We start from the raw sequence: 27,176 nt of genomic DNA on the forward strand, positions 1-27,176 counted from the left end.
GGCGGGGTGGGGGGTGGGCGGGATTAGTGTTAGGGTTCTGGGGGGCGTCGGGGCGGGGGCTTATATACGCGACGCAGGCTTATTGGGCCATGCCTTTTAATGGGCCATGCCGCCCATCGTGCTGTGACAGGCCGCAATTAACCGGGCCGTGCCGTGCCGCCCATCGGGCTGGCTTCTTGGCCCATGGCATGGCCCGGCCTTTTCTCGAGCCTGGCCCGGCCCATCATCCCCCGCTTGCCCACTCTAGTCCCTACAACCTCCCTGTCCTTATGACAGCCGGGCCCCACTCATCATCACTAACCTACGTGCCTGGAGCGTTTGAGCGAAGCCCCTGATCCGACGCGCCACCGCTCTGCATCTGTCATCGCCGGTGACTAGGTGAGTCCTCTCCCCCGCGCCTCTTTCCCCATCCTCTCTCTCGCCTAGGCGCGCGAGTGCCTGCCCCGTGCGCCTCGAGCTGCCATCCATCCAGCGACCCGCGCCGCGCTGCCCTAGTGCCCTGCACGTTTGCACCGCCGCCAGTTTGACTCGCCCGCGCCTTATTCCCCCCCTTCCCTCCTCTCTCCCACCATTCTCCTTCACGTCACCACCTGAGGCTTCTCTATGTTCTTCTCCAATCGGAGGCAGCAACTCACTCCTCACCCCTCCCTCTCAATCTCTCCCCTAGAGCAAACCAGCTTGCAGCACTTCCAATTAATCCAGCTCCTACCTTGTCCCCATCGGCAAAAGCAACAGGCAGGGCCTTATCTCCCACACGCCACTTCTCTCCCTACGAATTTCCTAAAATACAAGCAGCTCCAGCCGCCTCCAATCCACCAGCATCAACACGTGCCCCTCCAAATCCAAACCCTCCACCAATCAGAGCAGCGCTATTGGACTGTGGTAAAAGAATTTCTTAATTGCTGTTTCTTCTTTGTTCTCGGGTGGATTTTACAGATATATAGTGTATTACGACGGGCAATATGTGTAAAGGTATAACTTGATATATTGATTGCTTTGTGTGATATTTGTAAATTCTAAGATCATCTTATGAATTTGTGTCTGTTATTGAGTAAAAGTGCCTTAGGAACTGCTGGCTATGCTGTAGAAAACACTGTTTCACACTTTCACTTAACCTGCTAGCTTGTTGATGTCAATGGATCATTTAGGTTGGAATTATTACTATGATTGTGATATTTTTAGTTCTTATCGTGTTAGGCCAGTTGATTGTTTGGTTCAGTGAGGCAAGTTATTTGGTGGCGCTCACAAGCCCTACGATCTCCTATTCGTTAGCAGCTCCTTGTTGTTAATCATATCATACATACAGCACTGCGCGTGGGAGTGGGAGTGAACTAAATGATCAGTTACTTATGGGCTTATGTTTGTGTGTGAGAAAGACCATTTTACTATGTTAGATAAGCCTGTGACCAGTGTTCTTTTCATGTGTCTGTTCTCTCTCTCTGGTATGTCAGTGATGGACTCCATTTCCTCTTATTTGTGCAATAGGGTAGGTGATTAAATTTCCATGCAAAATTCTGTCAGTTTGTTCTTGTTTTGCTAATTAATGATGTAATTCGTTCATTATCATAGGGTAAAGTTGCATCCGAGCTGCATTTGATCCTCGGAGATGATGAATGAGTCTTTTCTTGATAGGATGGTTTTCCAGCTTCGGTCAACATGCAAGTAAGAGTACCATGCAGCTCACCCTAGTTTATTGATTTATCATACTGCTATTATGTCAATTGATTAGGTATAACAGACCATATATGGAGTGTAGAAGAATACACTATTTATAGTTGATCTTCTAGTTAATGTTCTCTGCTATATTTTTTAATTATTAGAGAGAACTCTGAGCATGCCCTATTTGATGATGGTTTGGTACTGTGGCTCATTTTTTATTTAGATAAGAAGATAGATTCTGAACTCATTCATAGCCTACATACCAAACAAGTATGCAAAACAGTTTCCAGCACTAGAAGTCATTGCTAGATCTAAATCTATAATAAAATATCTAGACACACCCAATGCATTAGCGGCTTGTATATATAGTGTTTTCGGAACTAAACACACTAACATATTTTAGTTTTATCATTTCATGCTATGTCTTAATGTTATCCTAAACTTGAAAAATACAGGTACTACACTGGATATCCTAAGGACCTAGGGCCATCAAGAATTATACCATTCGCATCTGAGCGTCAGTTTGTACAGCTATTGCATGAAGGAAGGCCTGTAGTTGTTGCCTTTACTATTAAGTATACTAACTCTGCTGTATTTTGTTCAGAAACACTAAATAGAATAGCAAATACTCATATATGACAGCATTCACTCACTTTAATCCTGAAAATTACCTTATTAGGTGCACTTATACACATCATCCTGATAAAGTACCGGAAGAGGCAGCTGCCACATTTTATCCACATATCAAGTTTGTCAGAGTAAGCTACTATTGATTTACATTTACACGAAAATTTCCATTTACAGTCTTGTCAGATCACTTCTATTTGCTGAACTATTTGAACAAGGCTGTGGACCTGGAATGCTTCAATAACTACTTAATGCCCAAATTAACACTGTAAATGTTATAGCTTATTAGGCCTAAACTGCAATATATTTGTTGGGATTAAAACCATTGTTTATCTGATGATAAATTCACAAATTTTGTCCTGATTGTCTCATTCAAATTTTACTGTGTAACTTAATCTGATGCCTCTATCATTTGTGAATGCTTTCAATTGTAGTTTTCAGCTTCATTTGTGGAAATTCAACATTGCCTATGTTTGCATATTTCTCTTAATATGTTCTTTTCTGCTTTACTTAGACAAGCAGCTTGATGAAAAGCTTGGGTGTGCAGATAGCTTATTTCTTTTTGGTACTTCATTATTAGGATTGACAAAACATGCTCGATTAAGCTAGAAATGAGTGAGTAGTTATATTTTCATAAGGTTGTTTTGCTTACCAAACCAGTCTATATCAACTTTTGGTTTCCTCCAAATATATGTTGGATACTTTTGGCCACATTACAAATTGTGCTTCCCTCCAAAGTAGGCAGTGAATATTCTTCTTCTCTGCTGTCAGGTCGAGTGCCCAAAGTATCCAGGGTTTTGCCTCACAAGGCAAAGGAATGAATATCCATTTGTTAAAGTATTTTACAATCCGGAACAGGTTATACTCGTTTACTTCATGTACATAGGTTCAAATGTTTCAGTTTCTTTGTTATGGTTCTTCATTGCAATTTCCATTCCTACTTTGGTTACTATTTCACACCTTCTTTTATTTGATTTGTGCCCACTGGGATTTTGGATACTAGCATAATGGATCAAGACACTACACCAAAATAGATCAATTTCGTCGGCCAAATTTATTTTCGTCGGCTTGAGCTAAGCCGACGAAAATACGTAAATTATTTCGTCGGTTTGTGAAAACCGACGAAATTACCTTATTTTCGTCGGCCTAAAAACGACCGACGAAACAAACGTCTTATTTTCGTCGGCTTAACCTAGGCCGATGAAAATAAGATCCTATTTTCGTCGGCCTGCTCAGACCCACGAAATTAAGCTTCTTATTTTCGTCGGTCCACTCAGCCCCACGAAATTAGCATCTTTATTTTCCTCGGCGCATTGGACCGACGAAACTACCTGTGCCCTAATAAATCGCCACGCAACCCAGCCGCCAGCCGCCACACTTATCCACTCGATCCCGCCCACCCCCGGACCCCTCGCCCCGGCCGCCCGCCGCCCCCGCCGCTCCCGCACGCCGCCGCCGCCCCCCGCCGCGCCGCGCGCACCCCCGCGCCCCGCCGCCCCCTCGCCCCGGCTGCCCCCGCCGCCCGCGCGGTCCACCGCGCCGCGCCCCCCCCTGCGCCCTGGCCGGCCCCGCTCCCGGCCGCCCCCGCCGCGCTGCCCCCCCCTGCGTCCCCCGCGCGCCGGCTGCCCCCGCCGCCACCGCCCGCGAGCGCCGCCGCCCGCGCGGCCAGCCGCCGCTGCCCGCGCCGCCCTCGCACCCCGCGCCCACTGCCCCCCGCACCCCCCGGGGATGAGCAGGATTCACGGGGAAGAAGGAACAGCAAAAAAGCAACAAGGTACCCATCCAAGATCTGAGCTCTTCTTCCTGTTTCAATTCGATCCAATTCCTTCCTAGTTCCTACAATTGGGAACATACTTGATAAGTTTACTTGATTAACTCACTGCTAACGCCCTTTAAGCCTGAAATCGATTTTGGTTCCCTGGTGAATGTACTGACGTACTCCTTTTCATCTTTGGTGAATGATGATAGGGTCATTGTGGCTCCTGTTGGGCATTTGGTGCCGTGGAGTGCCTCCAAGATCGTTTTTGCATTCATATGAACATGGTGACTGAATATAACCGCCATGGATATACTCATACTGTTTTTAAACTGGCATTGTTGGTCCTTTTCTTGCATGAATAAACTATTGTTTCTTTTCCTTGCAGAACATTTCACTACCAGTCAATGACCTACTGGCATTCTGCGGTTTTATGTGCGGTGATGGTTGTGATGGAGGCTATCCTATCATGGCATGGCGCTACTTTGTTCAGAATGGTGTTGTCACAGAGGAGGTATTAGCATACTTTGTACAACTTGACTGCCCCTGAATGCTCCATTAGTAATCCAACTGTGATAACCCTTTTCCTCCCAAGACAGCAAAGGTGGTAGTTTAAGCAGATTGTCATCCTCCATTGTCCATGCTTAATTTAAAATTTTCCCTACATGGTAGAGGCACAGCATGTTTCTTTGTTGAGTCCAGAACAGTTACTCCCTTTGAGTTCAAAAACATGATTTCATTTTAAATTCATAGCATCGCATATTGATATATACACAGAGAAGACCAACAATTACACTCTTTTGCAGTGCGATCCATATTTCGATCAGGTTGGTTGCAAGCATCCTGGATGCGAACCTGCTTATCCTACACCAGTGTGTGAAAAGAAATGCAAGGTGCAGAACCAAGTTTATAATTAGTGTTCGACGAGTACTCGAGGACTATGGATTTGTTTATAGTTGTGATGTTAGATTTGTTTGACATATATATTAGACTATGGATTTCGTAATTGCACTTATGAGATGTATTTCATGATTGTGTGATGATGTATGAATATTGTGGTATGTTCTAGTTATTGATGACTATTTTTATGTTAATTAACTGCTTGGATTTCTGGAAGAAATCTGCTGCTATTTGTAATCCTGCTGCTAATTAACTGCTTGGATCTCTATGGCAGCCGTTCTTTCTATTTGAAAAGAAACAAGTTCTGGAAGGCAATTTTGAGGATACAAAGGCTGAACACAGACCCCGCATGTCATGGATGAGTGACTTTCGTAACAGCATAAAAGCTGTTTTTTTTTGCAGGAGCCCAAGTATTTTCGTCGGCCAGGTGGCCGACGAAAATACTGTTCATTACCGACGAAAATATTTACCTATTTTCGTCGGCTGTTGTGGCCGACGAAAATACTGTGTTATTTTCGTCGGCTCACGTGGCCGACGAAAATACGTGTATTTTCGTCGGCAGCCGACGAAAATAAGCCTATTTTCGTCGACTTTATTTTGTCGGCCTATTTTCGTCGGGGGGCCGACGAAAATAGCTATTTTCGTCGGCATTTGGCCTATTTTCGTCGGCTTCTGGCCGACGAAAATAGCCTATTTTCCTGTAGTGAGATGCAATTTGGTTGTGACCTTAGTCCTGCTAAGTTACTATCACTCTTTTGTGAGCATTTTTGTCATAGGTCTTGATGTTATGTTCTTTATAATTTCATTAGTATTCATGGCTAGACGATAATAAGTTGCTAGCTATAAATAATATATTTGTTGGATGATCCCAGAGGAAGAAACTATTTGTGCATGAGATGTTCAACAAGCTGGAGGTCTTGTGCTCTTGTTTGATAAAAAGTTCAAGAAAAAATTTGCTTGATATTGTAAATATAAAGCAAGTTCCTGTAGATATATGTCCTCTATGATTCAAACCCCTTCATGAATTTTCAGAACTTTGGAACCTAATTCAGGGCTATAGTGCTTTCACTTTGAGAAAAAAAAACCCTATGTCACCTACATTTACTGTTTGCTGGTTGATTTTAAATGGTATCGGAAGCCTAAATAATTACTTGCTCAGCTGTGTACAGCACTAAAATGTTGTTACATTCTCAGGTATTCTGTATTAATTGGTTGTAGTGCTGATAGTTTTTTTCTGCCACCATAATTTGGGTGGCATATGTTTTCCATTCTTTTTGTCTGGTAATGATTTTTCTGTACTTTCCCAGGCTGCAAGCCAAGGAAAGAGCGTGGATCCTAACATCACCAAGTATTCTGTAAAAGTGCTACCTGTAAGTAATTCTTGAGCTTGTGCCAATCAGTTTAATAGTTGAATCCAAATATTTTTGGTGAGCTGACGATGAATTATGTCTCCTGCAGTTCAACTATGATCAGAGCGTGTATGGATTTCGGGAATATTTCAAGAAGCATGGTTTCAAGTATTCTGAAACAAACTAATTCTGCCATTAGGAATCTGTGATGAGAGAAGGCCTAGGGAGTTAACATGGAGGCATTCGTTGTCAGAGTTGAACCCTGGGGCTTTACTGGTCTCTTTCCTAGTTCGAGGAATGCCTGCCATGTACTCATGTTAGGGTATAGTCCAGGCCTTTAGATTAGCACAGCAATACCAAATGCATGCTGAGCTATCGACCTTCATTCCGGTAAATTAAACATTTCCCCAACCACAACCAGGAATGAGTATATTGCACGTCTTTTTTTTCGAATGCGAGTGGTTTGCTATGGTGTCATATTAGTTGGAGGTGACAGTTTTTATAGCGCAGACTGGCAAAGCCCCTGGACAATATGATGCCGTTATATTGTAAAAGAAATATCAGGGTGACTAGTTGCTGCATGTGGATCCGATTGAGGTTTGTTCCTAGAAATACTCTATTTAATCATATCCTGATTACTTTATTCCAGAAAAGTAAAATCTCTTTTCTAAGCCTGAAAAAAACCCGGGAACTAGGGTAGCAGTGTGATGGCCTGTTTGGATGGTGGCTACAGTTTGTCATTCCCCTAGTTAGGTGCGCCACTGAGTTCTTTCTTTGCTAGTGTTTGGCTTCTTGCTACCGTTGTGCTCGCCCACACTTTGCCCTGCGGTCGCAGACCACTGAAGATCCCTACGTATTTCTTTGATTTTGTATATGCAAGTATACCATCTGCTGTAAAGATCTAAATCGTACTCCGTGAATTTTGTTATGAAATTATCGAGAATTGTCGGTAAACAAACTGCGATGCGCAGCCGCCAAGAAGGATACTCGTAGCAGGAGACGCCGATTTGCCAGGCCAAAAGTGACACTACATGCTGATCGCCGTTGTCTCTGGGGCGTGGGGCAGCCACATGGGCTGATTTTATCGTAACATGGAGCAGCAAGGGGTCGCCGCTCGTGGGGAATGATCGCGTAATGCTGTAATGCTGCACGTATTTTTTGCATCTTTTACATTTGCAATATATTGATCTTTTTATATATTTTCTGCATCATTTTTTTTGCATCATTGTTAATCAAATTTGCACCAATTTATTTGCATTATTTATAACCAAATATCCAAACAATACAACACCTTTGAATTGCGCGTGATTTGTTCAGTTTCATCTGCCGTACGAACAAACAAACAATTCGTTCCAGTCCAATCTCCTTTCTTCACGTGAGGCCGTGATGCCCTAACCTACCAAACCGCTGGCGACGGGGAACCCAACCGCACGGCGCCCCGCTCCAGAACCCCCGCCGACAGCGCGATGCGGCATCAGCCCTTCTCCAGGCCCGGCCCGGCACGGCCGATGATGCCCCCTCCCCCCTCCGGATCTGCCTCGTCCCGGCACGGCATGGCCGATGATGCTAGGATTCGGTGGAGTGGAAGGGAAGAGGAGAACGAGAGAATAGGAGTTGGGCTCGGGGGAGTGGGGATGAGTTTGGTCGGACAGGGTAATTTTGTCCGGTCAATGAAAAGAGAAAATATCAACAACCTGTATTTTATGGCTAAAGGAATTGATGGCAGTGTCGTTTTGGGATGAAAATTGAAGTGGGTGTCAAATAGGCAGGGAAAAAATTTAGAGGGTCAACGAAGGAAGGAACGAGTCATTTTTTCCGTGTTGAATAAGGAATTTTCTCTTAAGTTATTGGTCATCATATACAAGCATTGATGGCGATATCATCACGGAGGATTAAGATCCTTTTCTGACAATAAAAAAAAGGAGAGGTGAAGACGTGAAGTGCAGGTTTCAATTCCTTATATAAAATTATTGTGTCATGAGTGTTAACAGATTCCAACTACAATTCCACGCAAACGAAGATAAGTATATATGAATACAAATGAAGTCTAGAAACTCCAACTGTGTCCAACCAAAAAATTAAAAGATTATGTTTTGAAGATAGATATAGCATGTCATAAATACAGAATAGGTGAAATATTGCAGAATCTATGTAGGCAATTATCTACACTACAAAAGAAATGAATGAAGGTGAAGGAGTTTGATGTTATGATGGACTACTAAAGGTGTTGCAATAATGGAATGGTGTCATACTAGTAGTATTGGCCCCCAGAAAGGGATTTAAAAGTGTTTGTTTGACATCCTACACCAAATCTGCTCAGTACGTGTGTACCATCTTATAACCTAACAATTTAGATAAATGTACACAAAAGTAAAATTTACATAATTATCAGTGCGTGGCAAAATTTTATTAGATATAAATAATGGTGTCACACTAAAATTAGCTTCACACAATTTCTCAGGCTGGAAGTCAGTTCATTTGAAAGAAATAACTGTTCATTGTATCATGCACAAAAGTAGAGTATACGATTACTTAGAAACATAACGAGTATTACCATTTCTTTCGAATCGATCACCTTCAAGGCGAAGCCTCTGTTGTTCTGCAGGGCTAAGCAATGGTGGTGCCCATGTCATGAAGAAAGGAAATGCAGGACCTCGATATTTGTCATCAGTATCGTTGGCAATCACGCTCAGCTTCATGGTCTCCCAGTTGAGCACAAGAAGATGGGAATTGGGCTTTCTTATGGACCAGAACTCCATGTAGACACATCCATCCCTCACTGCCAGGATGCGCACGCTCTTCATCCACTCATCATGTCGTAGCCTCTTCAACAACCCAAATTGCTTTAGCAATGAGATCTGCTTTTTGATCACCCATCCACCGTCGTTGTCACGGACCCAGATCTGCACGACCTGGTCCTTGCTGGCCACAAGGCACAGCCCGCCATTCTCAGCCATGTCCGCGACACAGTAGGACTCTTTCGCGTGGAAGGGCACCTGGATGAGCGTCCATTCCATGGTAGTCGTGTCGAGCACCAAGCATCGCTCGATTTCTTCAGAATAGATGTACCTTTCCAACCTGGTGTTGGACTGCCAGTACGCGAACCGGCCGGCGCGCATGCCGCCACGCATTCTCCAGGCCTCGGGCGCGCGCAAGAACGGAAGCGGTGCCCACTGGCCCGTTCGGGAAGAAAAGATGGCGGCCCTGACGCGGCCGTTCCAGAACTGCGCGCCGACCACCCGGAACGAAGCGTCAGCCTCGTCGACCAGGAGGGCGTAGTGCACGGCGACGAACTCGAAGTCGAACTGAATGATGTCAGGCCGGCAGACCAAGTCGGCGGTGCGCGCGATGGGGTCGTACACGGCGAGCTCTTCGTACTCCAGGAATCCGTAGGAGAGGAGGAGGCGGCCGCCGTCGTAGGCGCGGAGGAGCCAGTCGTCAATGACGGAGCCGGAACGGGGGTTCATGTCGGCGAAGTCCAGGCAGTGGAAATCAGCGTCGGCGGCGGCGGCGTTGAGGTGGGGGTTGCGCGAGGGGGCCGGGATGAACAAGCGATCTGGGGCCTCGTAGGAGAAGGCCCGCGGAGGCGGCTCGGACATGATGAAGCCGAGCAGCGGCGGAGGGCCGTGCAAGGAGTGGTAGCGTCGGAGAAGGGCGGGGTTGGAGGCCACGCGGAGCCACCGCTTGCACGCGAGCGCGGCGCGGGCGAGGGTCGCCGTGTTGGGGAGGCGGAGGAAGACGTCGCCGAGGACGTCGTCGCCGATCGACGCCACAGTGGGGGTCGCCGCTGCGCCCTTCGGCTTCTTGCGGCCACCGCCGCCCTCCGGGGGTTCCATTTTTTCGGCTGTTCTGGATTTCCCCCCACCCGTTTGCCCGGCCTAGCCTTTAGGGAAGTGGAAACGGTACGGTTTAGGCGGGAGCTGAAAATTGGTTCGCGGGGCCTGGCGCCACCGCGCCAATGTGAATTTTTGGGGGCGGTTTCAGCTGGATCCAATTTAATGATAGTACTGTACGAGAAAAACAGGAAAGATTGTTGGATTTGGGTGAAAGATTGTTGAATTTGGGGAAACTTTGTTTTTGAATTTAGGATTTCTTACTTAAGAGGCTGACTTACTGCATCTACCAACTCATATATATATATATTCTCTACAACTCTTCATGTACCTTTTGTCCGTTCAATTCGAGATTTATCCACCATCCCGTTGTTCTTATACATGTTCGGCATGTTGCAGCTCGTCAGGACAACCGAAAGTGAATGCTAAAATAAAGCTCAGTATCAACCTAGCCGTAGCCACAGTTTTACCCAACCCCAGGTCATCTTCTTACTTTATCAAGTGTTTTGCTTCCCAAGTTCTAATAATGATACGTGTTTGAGAATGGGGGCATCAACAAAAGCATTACAAACATCACTAGTAGTTCCTGCTCTTAGAAGTAGAAGATTTGCTCCACATGACCTAGCATCAGTTGCATTATAAAGTTATAAGAAATTGAGGCTAGAAATCCTCGTGGAGCGGCTATTCCAATTTATACCATGCAACTAGGAGTGTAAGTGGTACATATATTTTCTGACCTACCAACCGACTGAAGGACTCGGATAGTGATTCAAATATCAGGATAATTTTTTGGATGATTTGAATGTCACATACTAATTCGGAGTAGTCAATATCCTTCGGATATCTAGCTTTCTATTTGGATATTATCTGAGGTGCTATTCCACGTCAAGCTGATCACGTTAACTTTGTCCTGTGAACCTTATCATGTCCAAATTCCGAGTAGGTTGAATGATTAAAAGATGTGATAAATGCAGGTGTGTTTTGGCTGTAGTGAAGATAATGAATAATGTGAAAAGAGGTTGAAAAAAATGCTATGTTTCAATTGTTGTGTCCACGTGACACGAGTGGAAATAATTGCTTCAGTGACGAAATACTGTAAAGGTCAAATATATCGTAAAGGAAGTTTTGTGATGACTTTGTGACGAATTTTCCTTCGTAAAAGAAATCGCGCCAAGTTAGGTCAACCGTGATGAAATTTCCAAAAACGTCACAGAATGGATTTTATCCGTGACGAAAAAGCTTTCATCATGGAAATATTTTTTGTTCCGTGACGCGTCGCAAAAACATCAAAAAACACCAGATCCACATGTCCTGGTCAAGTGATATGGCCAGGACACGCTGGCACGGCACGTGGTTTCGTCCACGTTGGCGAGTGACATGTCGGGCGGCATATGTCGCAAAGTGGACCGACACGTGGCTAGCTAGCATAAGGCCACGTGGCACGCTATCATTACACCACATGTCATTATTTTTTCCACCCACGTGTCCTCACCTCGTTTGGACACGTGTCATCTTGTAATCGGTCCACGTGTCATTTCGCGACGTGGCCACATGTCGTTTTCCGTTTGTCCACGTGTCGTTATCTTATTCGCCTACGTGTCCTCTCCTGATTCGTCCACGTGCCTCTTTCCCGTGTGTCCACGTGTTGTTTTCCTGTTCGTCCACATGCCCTTTTCTGGATCGCCCACATGTCGGTTTTCTATTTACCCACATGTATTTTCTTGGTTCGCCCATGTGTCGGTTTCCTATTGGCCCACGAGTCGGTTTCCTATTTACCCACATGTCGTTTCCTGGTTCGCCCACATGTCGGTTTCCTATTTGCCCACATGTCATTTCCTGGTTCTGCCACATGTCGGTTTTGTGTTTATCCACGTGTCCTTTCATGGTTCGCTCACGTGTCGGTTTTTCTGTTTGCCCACGTGTCCTTTCCTGGTTCTGCCACGTGTCAGTTTTTCTGTTTGTCCACATGTCCTTTCTTGGTTCTGCCACGTGTCGGTTTCCTATTTGTCCATATATCCTTTCTTGGTACGCCCACGTGGTATTTTCCTATTTGCTCATGTGTTACGCCCATGCTGGGCCACGTGGCGTTTCCCTATGGGTCCACGTGCAGGACACATGTTCTTTTCTGGATGTTACACTAGCCATACCATACAGGTCAACGCCATATAGAATCATTTCGTCACAGAACAACAAATGATACAGCAGAATTATTGTACGAATAAGATCATGACACGACCACAATCAGTTAACTGAATGTTCTGGAACATATTAGGACATAACACAAGCACCAAAGATCACGATAACAGTTAAACACACATAGGATTAGGGTTGAGAAGAGACACCAGGGTTGTTCATTGTCAAGAGCTTCGTAAGGATGAGATTGCTCTCTTCCTATTGCTTCTTCAGCTCCTCATACTGTATTTGAGTTCTTGTTGGTGCTTCATCTGCTGTATCAGTCTTCTTCTTTAGTTCTTCCAATTCTTGCTGCAGAACAGCTGAACCTTGTATTTCAGCAGCAAGTTTTTCACCAGCTGACTGAGGCTTTGGGGAGGGAGTGGCTATACCAGCATTCTTCAAGAAAGTGGTGTTGGAGCTGTTCTGCGAGAGGACCTTGGAAACAACCTCAGCACTAGGCAATGGTGGCTTCCCTTCAGCAACACTTTCTATTTGCATAGTTTCCATTGACCTCTAGAAAATGTAAAGATTAACTATTAGTTTACTGACTATATACAAAAAGGAGTACATTAAACAAACTGGGAACAAAGGCAGATTGGATAACTGCTACTAAATAGTGTTAATATAACACACCTATGAAAGACAGGGCAGCCATGAATGTTAGCAATATATGATGTAGCATGTACAGAGAGTGTTGGATAAAGAAGGACAAAAGTCCTGTGGAAGGAATGTACTGGGACTTACAACTACGTCTCTGTAACACCCTAATTTTTAAATTAGAAATTTAAATAAATTCTGCTAGATTTTCTCTAGGATCCATAAGGTTTTTATTCAATCATTTTGGATTTTAGAGCATTTACCATGAATTAATAGCAATTTACTAAACCCTAAAAAGAAATTTAAGGAACAATAGGTTTTGTGCCTCTCATGCCCTATTGCATTGTTTTATTGCTTATCTTCCATTTGAATTTAAATTTCAAAATTAAATTTAAATGCATTTGAATACAATTCGTTCTCTCTCTCTTTTTCTAATTGAGCCTGGCTCACTTTTCCTTTTTTGTTTTTCCCTCTCTCCTTTTCACTTGCAGCCCAGCCCAGCCGGCCCAACTCTCTCTCCTTTCCTTTCTTCACTACGCGGCCAAACAGCCCACCGGCCTTCCCCTCTTCTTCCCCCCTAGCTCCTTCCCCCGGCCCAGGTCGCCCGCGCGCTGACCCCCTTCCTCCTTTCCCTTTCTCTCACTAACGAGCAGGTCCCGCCTGTCGGGACCTTCTCCCTCCCCGCACCCGACTCGGACTCGAGTCCGAGTCCGGCCGGCGTATGACGTTGCTCCGTGCCGTGCGGAGCCTCGGGCCCGCCCGCCTAGGCGCTCGGCCGCCCTATTTAAGCCCCGTGCCCTAGCTCTTTCCCCCCAAGCCACAGCTGCCGCCTTCCGCCCGAAAAATCCTAGCGCACCGAGCTCCTCCGCCGCCCGCCATTGCCGAGCTTCGGCCGCTCGCCGCGCTGCCGCTCCGCCGCTTCTTCCCCTCCGCAAGCCGCCGTAGGAGCTCCGTAGTGGGGTAAGGATGCTCGCCAGCCGCTTTTACCTCTTTCCCCTTGCCTTCTCACGCTCACACGACCTCGCCGTCATCTCAAGCCACCCCTCGCCGCCGGCCACCATCTCCGGCCACTTCCGCCGCCTCCAGAGCCCCTAGATGGATTCCCCGTGATGCACGTAACCTCCCAGTGCAACCCACGCTCGAAACCGAGGTCGGGGACGCGTTTACGCGTTACCCCGGCGAAGCGCCGCCGCTCGCCGCCGCACCACCTCGCCGCCGGCGCTCTGCACAGCCGCCCCCGCGCCATCAGCCATTCCTCGCTATTAGATCCCGATCCAACGGGTTAGATTAGATCTAACCCGAGTCAATAGAACCAGATACCGGTCAACCCATGGTGGTTTTGCACTTTAGCCCCTAAGTTTCATAGAAATCAATCCACAGTCCACGGCAGTTCAAAAGTATTCACGAATAGATCCTTTTTCTTCAGTTTAGGCCCCTATCTTTTCCAAAAATAGAACCTGCAGTTCTAAACCCTTCTGTTTTACAATCTAGACCCTAGATCTAAGGTTTAATTATCATCTAGCCCTCGATTTCTTTGGTCAGAGCGCTTCTAGTTTCAAATCTTCTATAAATAAGCCCCTAGAATCATGTTTTAGCCATAACTTCTCCGTTTTAACTCCATTTTCATCGATTCTTGTGCTCACGCGACCCTTGCGACATATGCAGTAGCTTTCTAACATTATTTGGCTTTGTTTATATTGGTTGGTGTACTATTTCTTATTTATTGTATTTATTTGCTTGTATGTTCGCACTTGTGTGTTACGATAGACGGTACGCAGTTCGAGGGTCCGCAGGAGTCAAGCTTTGAGGACGTTCCTGAGCAGCAGCAGTTCTTTAACGAAAGCAAGTGGTCCTTGATCATATTTCAGTCCCAATAACATTATAAATACACACATTACTTTATATGCATGCATGTGTCTAGAATATGATGGATCCCAAATTAAGGATGTGCCTAGTTTCTATTGAACTTTCTTGATTAAACCTAGGGTTATTATATTTATGTTGTAGCTACGCTAGTTGCTGTTACTTAGATTTTGGTTGGATAACCTGAAATCATGCTACACTGGTTTACTCATGTTCATGAATACTTTTATGGTGATAATTAAGATCATTGCATTAATTGGAACATGGAGAAATACTCAGAAAAATAGTGCAACCACAATATTACATGGCTCTGGTCTTGGCTAATTAATTAGAAACTTTAGCTTATGATAATCTTACCGAAAGGGCAAGAGGGGTTGCATCGTCGGGGTATAGCTCGGTCCTCTTGAGGCATATTGATATATGTGGTCCTTGGCTAAGGCTTTACCTCATTAGGGAGGGTTATGACGGCTTTGACTTGAAACCTTAGCGGATTGTCATAAGTTAGGGAATCTTTGTAAAGGCCTCGTAGTGAATCCATGCCACTCACCTTGGAAGTGTTTAAGGGCCTTGCAAACCCGGGCATCAAGGAAAACACGAATTGTAGGTAAAGTGTACAACCTCTGCAGAGTGAAAACTGATATATCAGCCGTGCTCACGGTTAATAGCGGCTTGGACACTCACATGTTTATTGAACTTAAAGATGATCTAAATCGATGTTCTTGATTTACATATGTTGTTGTTATCCTATCTCTTTATTTACTTAAGGTTGGTATATACTTACACTTAGTTAATGCTTGCTTAATAAAACTTGACCAACTAAAAATGCTTATTGCAGTCAAACCATATCAACTTTTCCTTGATTATAGCCTTGCATGTCATATAATTTACTCCACTTTCTGAGTACCAACCATAAGTGTACTCACGCTTGCTTTATTAAAACCAATGCTTCTCAGAACAAGACAATTGTCCGGAGTTCCCTGAAGATTTCGAAGAATACTAGGCATATGTCTCCCAGTCATCGGCCTGTGAAGTTGAAGTCCGCTGCTAGTTATAAATGTTTATTTATTTGTTTAAGATTAAGACTGTCAGTCATGTAATTTCCCAGCTCTTTGCTAGCCCAGCCGAATCTTGAGGACGAAATTCTTCTTAAGGGGGGTAGGTGTTGTAACACCCTAATTTTCAAATTAGAAACTTAAATAAATGCTGCTAGATTTCCTCTAGGATCTATAAGGTTTTTATTCCATCATTTTGGATTTTAGAGCATTTACCGTGAATTAATAGCAATTTACCAAACCCTAAAAAGAAATATAAGGAACTATAGATCTTGTGAATCTCATGCCCCATTCAATTATTTTATTGCTTGTCTTCCATTTGAATTTAAATTTCAAATTCAAATTTAAATGTATTTGAATACAATTCTATTTCACTCTCTTTTTCTAATTGAGCCCGGCCCACTTTTCCTTTTTGTTTTTCCCTCTCTCTTTTTCACTTGCAGCCCAGCCTAGCCGGCTCAACTCTCTCTCCTTTCCTTTCTTCACTAGGCAGCCCAGCAACCCACCAGCCTTCCCCTCTTCTCCCCCCCCAGCTCCTTCCCCTGGCCCAGGTCGCCCGCGCACCGGCCCCTTTCCTCCTTTCCCTTTCTCTCACTGATGAGCGGGTCCTGCCTGTCGGGGCCTTCTCCCTCCCCGCGCCCGACTCGGACTCGAGTCCGAGTCCGGTCGGCGTACGACGTCGCTCCACACCCCGTGGAGCCTCGGGCCCACACGCCTAGGCGCTCGGCCGCCCTATTTAAGCCCCGTGCCCTAGCTCTTTCCCCCAAGCTACAGCCGCCGCTTTCCGCTCGAGAAACCCTAGCACACCGAGCTCCTTCGCTGCCTGCCATTGCCGAGCTTCGGCCGCTCGCTGCGCCGCCGCTCCGCCGCTTCTTCCCCTCCGCAAGCCGCCGCTGGAGCTCCGCAGTGGGGTAAGGATGCTCCCTAGTCACTTTTACCGCTTTACCTCTGCCTTCTCACACTCACGCGACCTCGCCGTCGTCCCGAGCTGCACCTCGCCACCGGCCGCCGTCTCCGGCCACTTCCGCAGCCTCCAGAGCCCCTAGATGGATTCCCCATGATGCCCGCAACCTCCAAGTGCAACCCGCGCTCGAAACCGAGGCCGGGGACGCATTTACGCATTACCCCGGTGAAGCGCCACCGCTAGCCGCCGCACCGCCTAGCCGCCGGCGCTCTGCGCCCCCCCCCCCCCCCCCCCCGGCGCCATCAGCCGTTCCCCGCGTGTTAGATCCTGATTCAACGGGTTAGATTAGATCTAACCCAAGTCAATAGAACCAGATACCGGTCAACCCATGGTGGTTTTGCACTTTAGCCCCTAAGTTTCATAGAAATCAACCCATAGTCCACGACAGTTCAAAAGTATTCATGAATAGATCCTTTTTCTTCTGTTTAGGCCCCTATCTTTCCCAAAAATAGAACCCGCAGTCCTAAACCCTTCTGTTTTACAATGTAGACCCTAGATCTAAGGTTTAATTATGATCTAACCCTCGGTTTCTTTGGTCAGAGCCCTTCTAGTTTCAAGTCTTTTACAAATAAGCCCCTAGAATCATGTTTTAGCCATAACTTCTCCGTTTTAACTCCATTTTCATCGATTCTTGTGCTCACGCGACCCTTACGACATATGCAATAGCTTTATAACATTATTTTGCACTATTTATATTGATTGGTGTATTGTTTCTTATTTATTGTATTTATTTGCTTGTATGTACTTGTGTGTTAAGGGTCCGCAGGAGTCAAGCTTTGAAGACGTTCCCGAGCAGCAGCAATTCTTTGATGAAGGCAAGTGGCCCTTGATCATACTTCAGTCCAAATAAGATTGTAAATACACATATTACTTTATATGCATGCATGTGTCTAGAATATGATGGATCCCAAATTAAGGATGTGCCTAGTTTCTATTGAACTTCCTTGATTAAAACTGGGGTTATTATATTTATGTTGCAGCTACGCTAGTTGCTGTTACTTAGACTTTGGTTGGATAACCTGAAATCATGCTACACTGGTTTACTCATGTTGTGGAATACTTTTATGGTGATAATTAAGATCATTGCATTAATTGGAACATGGAGAACCACCTAGAAAAACAGTGCAACCACAATACTACATGGCTCTGGTCTTGGCTAATTAATTAGAAACTTTAGCTTATGATAATCTTACCGAAAGGGCAAGAGGGGTTGCATCATCGGGGTATAGCTCGGTCCTCTTGAGGCATATTGATATATGTGGTCCTTGGCTAAGGCATTACCTCATTAGGGAGGGTTATGACCGATTTGACTTGGAACCTTAGCGGATTGTCATAAGTTAGGGAATCTTTGTAAAGGTCTCGTAGTGAATCCCTGCCACTCACCTTGAAAGTGTTTAAGGGCCTTGCAAACCCGGGCATCAAGGGAAACACGAATTGTGGGTAAAGTGTACAACCTCTGCAGTGTGAAAACTGATATATCAGCCGTGCTCACGGTTAAGAGCGGTGTGGACACTCACATGATAATTGAACTTAAAGATGATCTAAATCGATGTTCTTTATTTACATATCTTGTTGTTATCCTATCTCTTTATTTACTCAAGGGTTGGTATATATTTACACTTAGTTAATGCTTGCTTAATAAAACTTGACCAACTAAAATGCTTATCGCAGTCAAAGCATGTCAGCTTTTTCTTGATTATAGCCTTGCATGTCATATAATTTACTCCACTTGCTGAGTACCAATCATAAGTATACTCATGCTTGCTTTATTAAAACCAATGCTGCTCTTAAGAAGACAATTGTCCAGAGTTCCTAGAAGATTTCGAACAATACTAGGCGTATGTCTCCCAGTCATCTGCCTGTGAAGTTAAAGTCCGATACTACTTATAAACATTTATTTGTTAGCTTAAGATTAAGACTGTCGGTCATGTAATAAAGTATTATTATACTCTATTTCGTTAATGCATTGTTTCGGGTATACACTTGTAACGTCTATTATATGTGCGGAACTTGATCCTGGCGTGCATATGGGATGCATTCAGTTACCTTTTCTAAACCGGGTGTAACAGTCTCTAGCCGCGTCAGTCATACCCTTCTTGTGGCTAGCATGGCAGACTTTGAAGGCTTCCACAGCATCCATTTCTTCACCAGCTTCATCAACTTGGTGCTGGGGTTCATCCTCATTGACTTCGGTGGGTTCTGCATCCTTGTTCCTGTTCTTGTTTTGATGTACCAAAATGGTGGTCATACAAATAAAAAAACATAGAAGAACTGATAAACACTATACCCTAATACTTTGATTTACTAACCAAATGCATGAATCAAACTTAAAGAATAATGGGACTTGCCACAAGAGACAAACTGAAGTGCAAGTGTGTATCTGTATACTCATTTAAGGAAGCAGAAGAATGAAAAGGTTACATTAGAAGAGTGTTGACAATTACATATGAATGCAACTATGTGTGACATTCAGATACTTAGGATTAAACTACACTAGGTTCTAGTATAAAGTATGCATGTTTGATCTTGTGTGTGTGTGCTGAAATTTAAATGCAAAGGGAAAAGGATATTTTATATATTTTGGAAAATTTAGGTCCTTTAGTGTTAAATGGGTGAGAATGGGAGGTAAAATCAAAATATATGAAGGTTGTTTTTTAAAGTCAAGAACTTACTTTTAAACCGCAAATAGAAGTGAAACTACAAAAAGGAGGCAAGTGTAGTGTAGATTTTAAATAGGATTTATTTAAAGTTTAAAGTTTTGCCAAGTTTTATGTTAGCTTCAAATCCTTAGCTCTTTTGCAAATGAACCATAAAGCAAAGTTGTAGATCTTGCTTAACCCTACACTTTTGCTTTTGGGCACATGTCCATTTGAGCTACGGTTTGAAAGTTAATTAGGTTTTACAGTGGAGTCCCTGCACTTTTGGGAAATTGCAGCTAAGTCCCTTCATCTACCTCCACCTCTCAAGTAATTCTGACTAGGTAAGTCTGTTTGAGTCCAGGTGTTTTAAGAGTATATATCATCAGGTCTGAAAACTTTATCTTAATGTAAATAATGTAATGCAAACTATTCTTTGATGACAGATTACCAACTCACGGGTGCTCTCACGAAGCGGCTTACTTTCTCTCTCCTCTCTCTGCTTCTCTCTGCGCCACCCCCGCCGCCTGTGCCGGCCATGTGCCGCGCCTTAATTGCCCTGCGTCGCCCCTCTGCGCGCCATGTGCTGCTCCAGCACCCCGCCCGCCGCTCACCCGACACGCTGGCCTCTCCACGCCTTGCCACGCCGTCCTTCCACCCGCCGAACTGCTCTGTGCCGCCGCTCGCCGTCGCTGCAGCCCGACCAGAACCACCTCCTGCTTCTGGCCGTTCCCACGCATCGCTCCCCGGCCGGCCGCTACCCTAGTGCTCCTCGCTATCTTCTCCCGCACGCGCCACGCTACTCCACCTCTACCCGAGCTCCGCCCGTGGCCGCCACGCCCGCCGTCGGCCGCCAGCACTGCTCTCAACCGCCGTGTCCTCTTTTAGGCCTTAAGCATGTCCTGGAGTTCCCCACGGACCCCCTCTTGCACTCCCATACGTGCATTTCCACTAATTCTCTCCGTCCCGACCACCACGCCCCGCCGGAGCACCGCTGCTGTCTCGGCTCGCCATCGACAGCCGCCTCTGCCGCTTCCCATCCCCGACCCAGTGCCCCTAGAGCACCGCCGCGACCCACTGGTGTTCCCAAGCCTGCCCAATTTCGCTCTCGTGCACCGGTACGACCGGACCACTACGCCGGTGAGCTCAAGCTTCCGCCGCCGCTCGGCCTCGCCGTCGTCCCGTCGATCCACCACCTCTTAGCCCCGGCTAAGCACACCATCAGCACCACATCATCGCACGGAAGCTCCCCGACCACTTCCCCGCCGCCCTCCGGCACTCCGGCCAGCGGAACGCCGTCGACGTCCCTCGGAGCTCCGCCGCCCGTCTCTGTTCGCCGTCGTTACGCCGCCACAGTCCCTCCCTTCCACGACACCGGCCACCCCCGTGACCGCCGTGAGCTCCTGAACATTTCCCCTCACTTGCCCCTCGCCGCCAGTGAGCCCCCTCGCCGGAATTTGATCGGCACCGATCGAGTTTCCTGTGTAGCCCGGCCAAGGACCCAATTGCAAGGATTTGAATCTTTCCAAGGGCCTATCTGTAGGAAATTTGTACCCCTCTCTAAATTCAAATCAGCCAACTTGTAAAATCCATTGGAAATTGTAGAAAAATCCAAAAATAGCCAAACCAATTTTGTTATACTCCTAAAATCTAACTCTACAACTTTTGTTAGTAGAGTTCAGTTTGAAACTAAATATTTCTAGAGTTATTTTAAAGGTTTAGCAAAAGGGTATCTTGAGTATAACTTTTGTATATTAACTTGGTTACCTGTGAATTTTGGTGAGTAGCTTGTTTAAGGCATGAGTGATCTTGTGGGAAAAATTCACCTATAGTGCTACACTCCAGCTTGAGTTAATTTAAACTTATGCAAATCAAGCTTGACAGAGTTTAAATTTAATTAAGCCTGTTGTTAAGATTTTTATACCTAGATCTTTTTACCATGTGAGGATTGGCAATAGTGTAGTCCATAGTAAATATTTTAGGAATTTACAACACTATTTTGCTTAAGGTTTGCATTTAAACTTGAGATTAGAACTTAATTCAAACACTATAGCTTCTGTTTTTAGAAAATTTTGAAAAATGCATGGTAAGCTTATCCACTAGAATAAGTGAAAGGATCGATGGACCAAGAGGGGGGGTGAATTGGGCCTTTTTCAATTTCTAAAACAAGATAAAGCAACCTTAACCTATGCAAAACTAGAAAGGCACCAATTCACCAACCGGATAACTAAACAACCTACACAAGCTAGATGAGATAAAAAGAGATAAAGCCTAGCAAGGTAGAGCTAACTAGTCATCCCTAAATCAAGCACATGAATGAATTGCATGAAAGATAATGCTTGAATAAGTAATGTGGACAAGAGACAACCGGATTTTTCCCGTGGTATCGATGTGTTGGCACACACCCCTAATCCACGTTGTGACACTCACAAAGAGTATTGTCACCTCCCAAGTCACCAAGACGAGGGCGCTCACTAAGAGTCTCCGTTCACCATCCCGGTGTGGTGGAGATCAAGCCACGTACAAGTCTCTTCTCCGGGCTTCCACAATCCTTGGCAAGCTCCGCGAGAATCACCTCGATCACCAAGATCGCCTAGGTGATGCCAATCACCAAGAGTAACAAGCTAAGGCCTTCACTTGAGCAAGAACCAATCACCAAGAATGGATGCACACAAGCTTCTCTCTACTCAAGTCCTTAATCTTGCTTCTTGAATGATTGAATGAACACGTGTATGAAATGTTGAAGCTCAAGGTGGCTCTTGACTATAGTATGTGTGTTTGGATGTTGCCTGGTGTCAAGAGTAGTAGAATGACCCATTGGAGGGGTATATATAGGCAGCTCACACGAATAGAGCCGTTGGAGAAAAAGCTGCCAGAAAACTGCGTAGCGTCGGTTAATCCGACGTCCCTCCAATAGCCATCGTCGGTTTAACCGGTGAATGTAAACTTCCCTTTCTGAAAACTAGCCGTTACTGTTTGGGAAGATTAACCGTCGTACCATCGGTTTAACCGGTGAGTGTAGTCATCCATTGATCAACTGAAATACCAAGTCTCTGGACAACTGCACCGACGTCCAATTTTAAATGTCGTCGGTTTAACCGGTGAGTGTAGTTGTCCACTGATCAACTGAAAACCAAGTCTCTGGACAACTGCACCGACGCCCAATTTTAAATAACGTCGGTTTAACCGGTGTATTGACTTGTCCAGACCTGCTGACCTCGTTTAACCGACGTATAGAGAACTTGATGCGTCGGTTAAACCGGTGTATAGGATTTTTCTGATTTTGCCTTTTCTGACTTGAGTCTTGAATGAAATCCAAATATTTCTTGAGATATAAGTTGAGAACCACTTATTTGAGCTTCTAGAAACCTGAGTGACCATTGTGTGCATCCATTTTCAAATGACCATGTCCATGCTCAAGTTACTAAGCCTAAACCCCTCTTAATAGTGCGATCACTACAAAACTATAAAACCTATACTAACCTAAGTGTCCTTCTCAACCTTATGACACTTAGGACTAGAAGGATCCTTAGTCTTGACGTATTATTGAGTTGAATACCGAGATCGCCTTTTTTGAATAAGGAAAGTTAGGGGCCTCTTTTGACATATAACCAAATGAGCGATAATGATCTATAAAGCTGCACAAACTCATTAGTCACAATAATGGTTGTCATTAATCACCGAAACATACCTTGAGGGCCTAGATGCTTACAATCTCCCCCTTTTTGGTGATTGATGACAACATAAACATAGATAACGAGAGAGCGAGAAAGATAAAGCACGAATAAACACAAGCAAACTCGAAAGGAGAGAATCAAGGAACTCAATGGCTCAAACGAAATCCATAGATATGTCTCAAAAGCTCAGCATACTCAAATGACAAATGTACATATCCATGAACTAAAACCAAATATAATACAATACGAAACAACAAAGTCCTGAATCACGAGCTCTCTCTAATGCTACCCTGCTACCCTCCCCCTGACACTCACTCCCTCTCCCCCTTTGGCATCAAAGCACAAAAAGGAGCGAGCTAGGGATCCAGCTGACGTGGTACGGCATGGAAGCGATCCGGGTCATCGTCGTCGTCGTCGTCAGATGGTGGATCCTCAGTGACTGACGGTAGCTGCTGATCTGAAAGGCCTGCTGGTGCTGAGCTGACCGGAGGTGTAGCTGTCGTCGAGGCTGTCGTCGAGGCCCTGGTGCTAGCACTGCCGGGAAGAGGATCCGTGGAGGTAGTAGCCGGCTCAGCAGAAGATGTGTCAACATCTGAAGTAGTGAGCGCTGATGCTGCCGGCTGTGATGACTGCTGAAGTAAGGACACCTCTCCGCCTCCCCATGAAGGTAGTGGCTGTGGTACGACGGGGAGGCCAACTGACTGCACAGCTGAGGGTGACTCCTGGAAGAGTGAGGTCGCAGGCAGTGGGGAGAAGAGAGGACGACTCGCAGACCCAAGTAATGCTGACATCGAGAACATGATCTCCGGGGTCGCGGAAGAGGCTGGAGCAGTGGAGGCTGGAGCTGGTGTGACTGCAAGTGGTGGTGCTCCAGCGCCCTGAAGGCCTGACTGTCCTGGCTGCTGTGGGGCGAGTCCGGTGTGAGAGTATAGCTGTGAGATCATCCCGAACATCGCCATCATGCCCTGCTGCATCTGCTGAAACTGAGCGTCTGTCCTCTGGGATACTCTGTCAATGAGGCCGACAAAACGCTCCTCTGTAGCAGCACGCTCACGGGCGGCCTCTCTCTGTATCTCTGCAAGCTGAGCCTCATGGGCTCTCCTGGCCTCCTCTTGTGCACGGCGGTCCTCTCTCTGCTGTGTGACCAGCTGCTGCAGAAGTGCGGTGAGCTCAGACGGCTGAGACACCTGTGACTCTGAGATAGTAGCGACAGCAGCTGTCACTGGAGCTGGCTCTCCGGATCCCCCTGCCTCATGATCATGACTCGCTGGAGCAGGTGCAGGGAAGTACTCCTCGTCCTCGGAGGAGTCTGACTCAAGGTCTGACCAATGTATCTCATCATCTCCTCCGGGAAGCTGTGCCTCAGCGGCGAGCAGTGCCTCATCCTCCTGGGCCACTCGGGCCTATACCTCGGGTGACAATCGTGCCATGGCAGCTCTATCAGCCTGCCTGCCTCTCCTCCGGTCCGAAGGTGCTGTAGGACGGTAAACTGGGAACCAGGGAGTCTCGTCCTGTCTGTAGACTGCACTGACGGGTGACTCAGCTGGCACTATCATAGAGCAAATGAAACTGATCCAGTGAGCATAAGGAAACTGTCGTACTACGCCCATCCCGTCAGTGATAACATCCTCGATCTCAGCTAAGATGAAGTCGACAATATCAAAAGGCTCGTGAGTGAGGATGTGAAGAAGTAGAAGCTGCTGCAGACCTGTGAACCCCTCTGGGTAGCCACTCCTCGGGAGCAACGTCCTCCGGAGTGCCATATGAACTGCGTATGCCTCGGGGGTCAGCAGACTGGGGACCCTGGCGTAAGAAGCCGGGAAGGGCTGGCGGAAGCACTGTGAGATCGCCTCGTGAGAAGGTGCAATCCCGCCAATCATGGCCCTGCGAGGTGGATCTGCATCACCGTAGACCATCTCGTGCAGAGAGACGTCAACAAGGTCAACTCCAAGGATCCCAGCAAGTGTCGCTCTGGACAATCCAAATACCTGCCCTCCAAACATGAAGTGAACAGCTCTGCGCTCTGGGGCTATCCAAGCTGTGGCGTAGAAAACCCTGACCCAATCTTCAACATATCTGTTCCTCTCAATCGAGAGCAACCTGGGCAGACCCCTGAAGTGAGCAAAGTGCTCTCTGACATCGGCTCCCCCTGCAGCTGTCCTCAAAGATACCCAATCAAGAACTCTGTGAGGAAAGATCCTGTGGCCCCGCCTCTGATAAGTCTCGTAGAAACTGGCCTGAAGAAGTGTCCAGAATCTGCGATCAACTCGGCTGTCTCGTGTCACGGGAAACCACTCCTCCTCCTGTACACTCCATCTGAGCCTCTTGACCTTTGCCGCATTGGCCTTGGTCAAGTTCTGGAGCAGCACACCTGGCTCCAGACGCACGACAGTGTCCATGCGGAACACTGCGCGCTCGGCCGCTAGGGCCTCTGCTCGACGAGCTGCTGCTGCTGCTGCTGTGGACCTGCGAGGCTCCTGTGGCTGGTGACCTCCTCGCGTCCTAGGTCCAGTGCGACGCTCGGTCGCAGGTGAAGTCTGCTCTGCGGGGGACGTCTGCCGGGTGCGGCCAGAACGTCGTAGAGCTGGTGACTGAGTGTCCTGCCCCTGAGACTGCTCGGACTGCGCTGTCTCTGAATCTGAAGCTGTCTCCGACTCTGCCGCTGAATGTGACTGACCAGACTCAGACTCTGCTGCTGCTGCTGTCACGGCTCTGGTGGCCCTGGCACCTCGGACTCTGCCCATACCTCTGCCTCTGCCTCTGCCCCTGGCTGGCGTGTCCCTGATAGCAAACGGACGAGCACGGCCTGATGCCTGCTCCTCGGCGGCCTTAGCCACCATCTCGGCTCTCTCGGCCTCTCTCGCTGCGCGAGTCCGCTTGCGAGCGGGCTCCTCGACCACGATCTCCTTTCCCTTTCTCTTGTCACGACCCATTTTGATCACTGGGAGTATCAAGAACGCAGCGACGCGGTGGCGTGCGGGCGACGCAGTGACGTGTGAGCGGCGCTGCGGCGGTGGCGGTGCAATGCGGCGGCGCGTACGAGCGGTGGTGGTGTAATGCGGTTGCGCGTGTGTGGCGCAGAGGACGCGGTGGCGCAGAGGATGCTGGCGCGGTGGCGTGCGAGCGGCGAACGGCGGCGGTGCGGGCGGTGGACGGCGCGGACGGTGCGTGGGTGCAGAATGTGGCTGCGCGCGGGCGGCGCAGGGCGAGGGTGACGGCGGCGCGGCTGTAGTGCTGGCGGTGCACGGGCGGCGGAGCGACGGCCGGCGGCGCGACGGGCGGTGCAAGGCGCGCGGGCGGCGAGGTGGCGTGTGGGAAGCGGGAGATGAACAGACGGTGAAACGAGCGGCGGCGCGGGGGCAAGAAAGTTATATGACATGTGGACCCCATGGTTTTTCTCATCGCCGGTTGATCCGACGCTTAGGTTTTGAGCACCGGTTGATTACGTCGGTGTAGTTTACCAGAAACACTGCCAAATCTGCATCTGTACGCCGGTTGAACCGATGCTTCCACAGATGAACTCGTCGGTTGAACGATGCAAATAACAGTTGATTTTCAGGTTAAATTAGTGATCTGTTCACCGGTTGATCCGATGCTGCAAACTTTTCATACACCGGTTGAACGCCTGAAATGACTGAGCTGAAACTGACACTTAGTAACGCCGGTTGAACCGATGGGTATAGATCCATTGAACGTCGGTTTAACCGATGAACCCAAAAACCCTCTCTCAGCTCACTTTTCTATGCTAAGTCCAATGAACTTATAAGATTCAACTGAACTCAAGTTAATGGACTTGCATAGGCGACCTTACCCCTCAAAGTAAATAGGATAGTTTAATAACTTAAATAGGTTTTCTTTTCAAAATCAAGGAAAAGTCGCAAGAGAGACAAAGCGCCAAATTAAAATGTGTGAGCCATGTCATAGGAATATTGAAGGAGGAAAGCTTCATACTCATCACGACATGGCTCACTAGGCAATAACGCACCTAACACTTTACTCTTTTCACTTCTCATGAATTAAGATCTTGCATGTAAAACAAGTCTCATTTTCATCAAGTGATCTCCTTTGTGACCTTTACGCATGCAATG

General features: G+C 46.9%; 1 protein-coding gene and 1 long non-coding RNA gene across 3 annotated transcripts; both read left to right on the plus strand.

The window, feature by feature from the left end:
• The first annotated feature begins 2,117 nt into the window (after positions 1-2,117).
• Positions 2,118-6,760, plus strand: LOC112881721. Of its 2 annotated transcripts, XM_025946551.1 has the most exons (4): positions 2,118-2,417; positions 3,058-3,144; positions 6,250-6,312; positions 6,401-6,760. In XM_025946551.1, exons 1-4 carry the CDS (start codon positions 2,295-2,297, stop codon positions 6,476-6,478), a joined length of 351 nt encoding a protein of 116 aa, XP_025802336.1. In that variant the 5' UTR covers positions 2,118-2,294; the 3' UTR covers positions 6,479-6,760. The 2 variants fall into 2 exon arrangements, with proteins under 2 accessions (XP_025802336.1, XP_025802337.1); XM_025946552.1 differs by lacking the exon at positions 3,058-3,144 and having other exon boundaries at positions 2,119-2,417.
• On the plus strand, positions 4,229-4,952 carry LOC112879761. Its single transcript, XR_003226156.1, has 3 exons — positions 4,229-4,329; positions 4,431-4,556; positions 4,849-4,952. It is a non-coding gene; the product is annotated as an uncharacterized LOC112879761 (long non-coding RNA).
• Positions 6,761-27,176: the final 20,416 nt, after the last annotated feature.

This window comes from Panicum hallii, chromosome 2 (genome assembly GCF_002211085.1).
Source record: "Panicum hallii strain FIL2 chromosome 2, PHallii_v3.1, whole genome shotgun sequence".
NCBI lineage: Eukaryota > Viridiplantae > Streptophyta > Magnoliopsida > Poales > Poaceae > Panicum > Panicum hallii.